This window comes from Oryzias melastigma, linkage group LG12, assembly GCF_002922805.2.
Source record: "Oryzias melastigma strain HK-1 linkage group LG12, ASM292280v2, whole genome shotgun sequence".
In the NCBI taxonomy this organism is placed as follows: Eukaryota; Metazoa; Chordata; class Actinopteri; order Beloniformes; family Adrianichthyidae; genus Oryzias; species Oryzias melastigma.
In genome coordinates, this window is record NC_050523.1 from 7,629,976 (window position 1) to 7,638,638 (window position 8,663).

General features: G+C 38.2%; 1 protein-coding gene across 1 annotated transcript in view; it reads right to left on the reverse strand.

Annotated features, from left to right (window-relative positions):
• Window positions 1-2,822: 2,822 nt before the first annotated feature.
• The window catches only part of LOC112163163 (netrin-G2), an 86,086-nt gene continuing 80,245 nt past the window's right edge, over window positions 2,823-8,663 (reverse strand). Inside the window, exons 7-8 of the mRNA XM_024299389.2 lie at window positions 7,335-7,469; window positions 2,823-5,656 (exon numbers count right to left, since the gene is read on the reverse strand). Coding sequence (XP_024155157.1) covers window positions 5,433-5,656; window positions 7,335-7,469 — 359 coding nt within the window. The 3' untranslated portion in view covers window positions 2,823-5,432. The remainder of the gene's footprint in view (window positions 5,657-7,334; window positions 7,470-8,663) is intronic.

The following is an 8,663-nucleotide window of genomic DNA, read 5'->3' on the forward strand; positions in this document are numbered from 1 at the left end:
GGAACAACTGGACCAAAATGGCCACCGTAGCTGCACATTATAGGATGTAAAAGGATCAACTGGTGAGCTGCGGACAAATGTAGATCAATGATGAGACGCAGAGACTCATTGATATGTGGCTGGATGGTTGTAGGTTCACTAAAACCTGATAAACATCGCACACAGTTTTCCCGACAATCTTTATGTCCTAAACACTGGTCAGGGTACCGTCTTGGCCAGAAACCGCCTTGCAGCACGTCACCGCCGTCCCAAAGTAGCAGTAAGACCTGATGTTGATAGACGTTCAAAATTGTTCAGCGAAAAATAAAGTTTAAATAAGTGAATTCTCCTGACAAGGATTGCAAAACGTAGGACTTCTATTATTATTATTATATCCCGCCCTCATAATTCCTGGCCAATGACTGAAGAGATCTTTAGTCACATGGTTTTGTTTAAAAGCTCAAAACAGAGTAGTCCGATTGAAAGGAAATCTGAATACAGACCAAGCGCAAGGTTCAGATCTCAATCCAGACCGAGTTAAGCAGACTTAATCCGGACTTTTCCAGTCTGAACACACCCTTCAAAGCATTTGTTTAATTTCAGTGAGCAAAAATTTAGACAAACTTCCTGTGGGCAGTATTTGTAAAACACTGCGTCCTCATTGTATTGTAGCTGCTACACATTTGCAATAAAAAAATAGATTTTTATTGGTAATTTGTAAAATATTACAAAGAAATAAACTGGCTTAGATGATGATATGCAGGTATGTATATGTGTTGAGATCTTCCTACCATGAAGAATTAGATGGTTATATGTGAGCAAATACAATTACATTAAATTTCTCACCAGTTGAGAATGTACACCTGGTAAAATCTTCTGTACTTCCTGTATTTTTGCAGTTTAAATCTGGTATGTTAGGATGTAAAATGATGACCACAGGAAATTAAATGAACCATCTTTGTGCATCAAATTCAAAGGTTATATTTTTATGGATTTTTTTAGTTGTTGTTTTAAATTTCTATTTTTTTCCTGTTACTGTTTTTCGTTTTCCCCACATTTTTGGCTGTGGTTCCTCCCGGCAGGACTTCACCCACTCACCTGTGGTTCTCCATGGAGTGGTGCACAACATTTTTCTTTCATTCTTGTTTAGCAGAGTGCACCGAGGACTGAGTTCTTTTGATTTGTCTCTTTGTGATTTTGCTCTTTTTCTGGCTCTTCTGGGTTTTGTTTTTCCCTCTTGTGTTAAGAAAAAAAAATCCTTTTCCGTCTTAAACCTCAGTTTCTTCTTAGCTGACAGGAGTGGAACCCAATGTTGTCTTCTGCTGTTGTGTTTATAGGAACAGGTTAAGCAGAACTTATTATCCAGCGAATTACTGCTCTGTCTTTTTCTAACAAGTCATATTTAATACGTTAAATGGCGAATGGCAGGTCTGATATGCAGCATGAAGACATTGATGGTTTAAACCGTTAAATAGTTCAAATTATAACTGCAACTTTATCTTGTTCTTACTTTAGTGGAGGGTTTAGATTGTTAGAAAAATCAATAAGATAAAGATCCACTCCAATGAAAATTGTCTTTTTTGTTTTTAACATGTTCTTGTAGCATTTTTCTCACAATAGAGGGCCTATCTACTAGAATGTATGATTAAAACAATGTTTCTGAGTATTTATTAGTTTAAACCAGGAGTAGATGAAAACCAGATGCTTGAAAATGGTCAGACTAATGATACAACTACTGAAATAGGTGTGTCAAAGTCTCCTCTCCATCTGAGCGTTCAACACTCGTGCTGCAGCAAATTCCATTTTTGGTTAAAAACTGTACAACTGGATTAATCTAATATGGTTCGCAATTATTTTTGTGTCACTAATGTTGGCTTGAAGCTATAAGCTTAGAGCTCTCAGTGACAGGGGAGGGGGCGGAGTTGCTCTGTGTCAACAGTCCTGCCTACAACCCAGAATTGTATTTTCAAAGTGCATAAAATATGTCTTAAAAAATGACAAACACTTTTTGATTTTGGTTTTAATTTGGGTATAATCATAATTAAAAGATCTTTGGGAAGGATTTTACATTTTCCCATCTGATTTGTATGTGGATCAATCTGGTTTTAGCTGCAATTTAGATTTCCTGTTTCTTCAATGACTTTCAGCCTCATTTGGAATTTTTATTGGAAGTTATATTTTTTTGTTCCAAAATTAGTTAGATTTCCCTAGTGATTAAAAACTCTTCTGTTCTATTTTAAACTTGATGTTTCAGTCTTCTGTCTCAATCCCACTTCTGACACCAACGTTCTAAGCACAGCTATGCCTGGAAATCCACTGGATATCACTGTCTGACAAATTCCATCCATCTCTACCACTTTGATTATCGGACAATTATGTTATGTGCCTCAGTTTTCACATCATTTATGCTAAGCTTCGCACACAGTATAGCTGCAACATAATACCAGCTCAGAGAGAATGGAGTGAATCTGAATCCTGCTATTTCTCCATGGCTTAGTCTGGCTTTTATCTTGGGTTAGGATGTGATGCAGCTTTGTGTCTCCTTATCATTTTTGCTTCAACTGACTCAGCAGTAGAGCATCTCTCTGTAAAATGATGCCTTGAAGGGCCTTTTTGCTGCAGACAACATGTCTGGAGGAGCTTACAAGAGGTGATGAGTGCAAGATTAGTCTGGCATTAGTGTTTTGGGCTCTTGTGTTTCTCAGTAGTGTTTATTATGTTAAAAAGTACTTTATGTCAATAAATGTTGAGAAAAATAATGCCTGCTTTGTTGAGGGCCAAGGTTTGTGAATTTATGTTTTTAGATTTTCCAGCAAGACTAGAATTTTTAAGCATCTTTTACATTTTTTTTTTTGCAGGTGGTTGCCAAATGAACATGCTTCTTTGAGAAATACATAAATTGTTTTCCTGGTAATCTTGCTTGAGTGTCCAATTGGCTTAATTTAATAAATCTAAAATGGCTAAAAACTGAACTTTAGTACCTGAGTAGAGTTGATCACCTCAATGTATAGCGCGTGTTTAGCCCATCGTGTTCACATTAGACAAGCAGGGTGGGGCTTCTTCCTTTTCTTCTTCTAATGTGTGCAAGTGGATGTCCTCCAGCCACAGTTGGAAAAGGCTTGGTGTGAAATGTTGAAGAGGTAAAAATCTTGCAATTTGGGCACAATTCAGAACTGTTTGGTTCTTGCCGGCATTCTTGCAATGACAGATATGGATTCTCATCATTTGAAATATTTTTGAAAAATAAACGCAGATGCCATCAAACTCATTTCCAAATCTAGGTTCACCACACAAAACTAAATCCACATGTCACTACCAGATCTGAGGCTAGCGGATGGATAGCTCACTTGAATAATTGTGGGACTGTTACTTGAGAAATTAGGGCTCCTTTTCCAGGGTGTGCAGTGAGTTTCATCCAGTGAATTGCTTTACTACTCTATTTAGCAGGTTCCCAGTCCAGATAAAATACAAGCTGTGTCTGGAGGGGTATCGGGTGTAAAACTCTGTCAAACCCTAAATGCAAAATGGTGAAAGCTGTATCAATCACTGTGGTGACCCCCTGAATGTATAAGCTTAAAAAAACCCAAAAAACTATCAAATCTGTCATGAACATGTGGTGTCTATTGTGGTTTTTGATTAAAAGCTTCATATTTTTTGACAATCAGTAGTTAAAATACCTAAAACCAAAAGCAAAAGTTCAATTTGAAGCTCATTAAAAAAAAAAAAAACTAAAAGTAGCATTTAGGTGCTTTTTAAGCAAGTTTGTCACACCCTAAATTACAAACAAATATACTGGATCCAAGGACTTCTTTCATCTCTGTTTCAATATTGTGTATTGATGACCTCTAAACCAATATTTGATCTTTTTATTTTAAATTTAGATTGAAATGCCACAAAAAAAAAACTGAGGTGTGACTGTGAAATTCTTAGATCAAGATCAGCTTCACCAGAGTGTGTTCCCATAGCTTGTTTGTCCTACATATTTTTCAAATCTGGTCATAATAGAAATTATTATGAAGCTTTTTTTTTGTTTTCGTAGTCTCCTCCAAATGATGAAATTATCTGCTCCACATCGAAATGACTTCCAGTTCCAATTTCTCATTCTTTCTGTTATTCTTTGGTTTTTGCATTTTTCTTTTACTGTTTCTAGTTTTAATATTTTACTATTGAAGTTGTTGCAGCTTATTTTTATTGCTGTTGTAATTGTATCAGTGCAGTGTATTTTCTGCAAGTTTTTTTTAATATAAAATCTAGACCATATAGTTAAAAAAAAAACTGTTAAAATGTTGTTTTCATAGTTAAAAAAAAAGAAACCACATGAGAGCATTCATTCATTTTCCTTTCTGAAAAACGCTTTGACATGTTGGTGAATGATAACAAACAAGCAAAAAGGCAAATAACAGTCATATTTACTGTAAGCTTTACACTCTGTGTAATAAAAATGCACATTTGAAATAGTTTTTCTTGTAGTTTTTTTGTATAATTTATTGTAACTTCAAACAAAAATAATTTCTACAAAAAATATTCAAATAAAGTCATATAATATTGATACGTGGTTCATATTTCCCTCTTCTTTAGACTTCTGATTAATTGAAACCTGTTAAACTCTGCTTTCCTGAATACTGCGTGAAGTTTTAAATCTCCTTAAGTGTGGCAACAATCACTCATTCCTACAAACAACCATAACAGTGACTAAATTACTTCTTTTTTTTTTTTTAAGAATTTATAATCCCCTGGATAGTATATATGTATAGTCTCAGCAACTGCTAGTGGGCACATTTAAATACAATGATTTAAGGTATAATAAAATAAAATAAAAAAATGCAGCAGAAATAGAGTAAATGTCAAATCAAGTCTCATTTCTGAGAGAAAACAAAAATGAAACCTGCTTAATACGATGTAGGCTTCAGCAGCAGAATCAAACAAGCACCCCCTAACCCGCCTGTCAAGTCATCTCGTCTCGTCCTCGCGCCGAGCTCGACCAGCACACGAGCGCCGTCAGTCTAACAGAGGTGACATCCCCGACCCAAACGAGAAAAAGGAAAGAAAAAGTCCTCGTGGTTACAACAGCCATTCCCTTTGAAGTGAAACAGTAGTGATTTAAGTGTTTATGCTTTTTGGTTTGATGCACATTGCTCCTGCTGAGGAATAAAGGGAACAGTGGTTGGCATGACTTCTTTTTTTGTTTCCTTCCCCTTTGACTCTGAGGTTGTTCCTGCTCGTCTTCCTCACACCTGAGCACACGCTCAGTGGTATATAACAGTCCTGCGCGGTGCATGTTTGCAAAGGAGGATGGGGCTAGGTAGTGTTTTTATTTTGTGGGTGCTTATAAGAGTGCTGTCGTGTGCGTTTACTGAGGTCCATGACTCGATTGGCCTTCACAACTTTTAGGGCCAATTGTTTGCCTCGTACTCGCGTGCACACTCCGTCGTGGGAACGGCGGTTGTCGTGGCTCAGTGGGGTGCTAACGTGGCCAACATGTGAGCTAGCAGAGAGCAGAGCAGCAGCGTGACTGTGGAGAGGTGCGGCGAGGAGGCGCCATTGCAGTCCTTCCCCGCCTCGCAGCGGGAATGTTGGCACAGTACTCCTTTGAACTCTGGAGGACACATGCACTTCTGGTTCTGGAAGCACGTTCCTCCGTTCTGGCACAGGAGCATCTCCTCGTCGCAAACGTTGGCTGCAAGAGAAAGAGGGGGAAGTTGAGCAAAAAGGGAGCCAGAGGTAGACGGGATTGCAGCGAGGAGTTTAAAATCAAGAGCGCTTCAGCAAAGTGACAGCATGACAGGTGATAGAAGGACGGGGAAAGATGTGTGGCAAACAAAAAGACAGGTAGGAGGAGATAAAAAGAGGGGATGTTGGAACAAAATGTGATAGGAAGCAGATGCAGCAGGAAGGGGAGGGCGGTAATTCAGGGCAGAAAGAACAAAGAAGAAAAGATAGCAAGAGGAAACCAAGAGGTGAGATAAAATTCTCCACTCTCCTCCTCTGGGACAAGAACACATAACACCTGCCTTTTTTGTTTTTGCAGCCCTTTTCTCAGTTTTTCTTGAGCCTGCACTTTCTAAGGGTCAAGTCAAAATTGTATCAAACCCAGCAGAAAATACACTGAACGTGTGATTTTTTTTTTTTTCTTTTTTTAAAGCAGTGATGGGAAGAACAAGTGGCATCATTAGAAGAAGCTCGGAGGTAGCTGCGCTGCTCAAGACTCTTGACCTCGAAAACAAAAGGGAAGAAAACCTTCTTCTCACAAAAGTGCCGTTTATTTCTCACAACAAAGAATAAAATGTGTATATTTTAGGATACGCAACAGTCAAATGGGGCTCATTATTAGGCTCCATAAAGGATGTATTTGTGAGGAGAGAAATATCACCCCAATTTATGTGTGCCAAGTTCTTGATAGGTGTGTGACCTTGGATCTGTGCGTTCATAATTCTTGATTTGTAACTCATGAAACACATTTTATGCATAAGTGAAGAAATCACAAAATAAAAAAAAAAACTAAATATATTACTCATGCACAAATTAAAATTACAACAGCTTGAAACTAATTACACACACATCTTTAAAAATTACGCATGAATCACTTGTGATGCACTCACAAAAGCTCAGTTACGCACAAATCTGTGGTGAGACTCTTTTCACGTCTCACAGATTAGTTCAGAAGTGATGCGTTTTAAATACTACTAAAATGTTGGGTCATCAGAGTTTTCTTATTAGCAGTTTTAAACTTAGATTGTGAATAATATCCGACAAAATGTCAAGTATTCACAATCTAAAACTCTGGTGACCCAGCATTCTAGCATCTCTTAAACGCATCACTTACGGACGAATCTCTGAGATGTGAAAGAGTCTCACCCCAGAGTCGTGCGTAACTGAGGTTTTGTGTGTGCTTAGCAAGAGATTTGTGCGTAATTTAAATGATTTCCGTTTGTAATTAGTCTTATTTGTGCGTGCATAAATTGTATTTTTTTTTTTAATTTTGCAATTTTTTAACTTGTGCACAAAATGTTTTATTTTAGTTTTAAATCAAGAATACACACACAAATCCTAATTTAGGCACAACTCAAGAATTGCGCGCACACGAATCAGAGTGAGTCTATTTTCTCTCCATATATTTGGGGCTGTGGCCCCTGACTGGTAGACAGCAGAGGATGGGGTTTCTTCCTAATGGGGTTATGGTGTGACAGAGTCATTAATTAAGGGAGCAGCTGATGCTGCTAATGAGCTACATGATCTATTCCCCCGAACATTTTCAAGTCAAACAGGCGGCGCACCTGAAAAGGTCTCGGAAAGAGGGCACCGTTATCTTAAACCGCCAATCCTCAAACCGGGTAAATCTGTGGCCTTAAACTCACGGTAACAGCCTTGTTTCCAGTAGTATCCTGGCAGGCAGTCGTCACATTTGGCCCCCGAGGCTCCCTCTTTGCACTGGCAGAAGCCCGTGTCGTTACACCGGTCGTGAACAGCGCCCATCTGGTTGCAGTTGCACTCTGAAGGGAGAAAAAAAATAGAAAAAAATGCTTGTTTTTATCTAATCTTTTATGTGAGGTTTTCTAAATCTGATGGGGTCTCTGCTTAATGATGGGTCTTCAGCTGCCTACATTCTGAGGTGCTGTTTAAAATAGAAACAGAAAAACACCCCGCTGTCTTGTCAGTGTGTGATGTTCCTGTTCTTTTTTATGTCACAACATTATCAGTTGTGAAAAGTGGACATGTGCCTCAAAAGCGTGGAAAGTGTTGGTAAAGCAAATGTTCCTCCCACCTGTTAGTTTATTAATGCTGCAAGCAGAGCTGTCCCTCAATTTCTGATAGTTTTGAAAGAGTCTGATCTCTATTTCATGTTGGGTTTGTTGTTTCCAGACGTTTAATCGTCTGCAATTTCCTACCTCTGCATACAAACTATGATTGGTTAATTTAGAATTTAGCATAAAAGTTTTAAACCAGAATTGGTCTATCAGCCTTGCACAGGGTTAGTCAATTTTTATATTTTTTGACCCTTTATGCATCCCATTGTCTACATTTCAGATGTGTCTCAAGCTTGTACGCATAATTTGGAGATAATTCTAATAAATCTAATTCTGTCTGGGTAGCAGCATATTGTAGATGTAGTTTTATTCTGCATTTTAGAATTTATTTTCCACTTTGTCTGCAGAGCATTCATGCAAAAAGCCGTCTTAAGGTTTACTCGAGGTTACATTTGCAGTCCTTCAATACAATCCACCAGCATGTGTTTTCTGGTAACTGCAGCTGTCTTCCAGCCTGGAGGAGGCCGGTCTTACTTCCTTTCCATCGATGTAAAAACAAAACAAAACAGGGTAACAGATGTCCTTTTATAAAAGACAGTATGGCACGTCTCAGATTTTGGGTAGAGAAACCACATAGATATGCAGGTCTGTCTTATCTCATGCTGTCTGAGTTCAGATTCAGGGGAGAGGAGTTAAAAATCTGAATCAGATTCACGAGTCTCGTTTTTTATGCTAGATAGTTTTAGCGTTGAGCTAAAGTAATCCTTAAAAATCTTTGAAATCAAGCTGGAAATCTAAGCATATTACTGTGACGTGATTATACTATTTTTCATTTAAAAATGTTTTTTTCTACGACATAGTTTCTGCAGGGCGACAATCGTTCATTGGGAATTCATCTCTGAGTTGAGTGCGGGACTGTTGGTGTGGAGCAACCCCGCC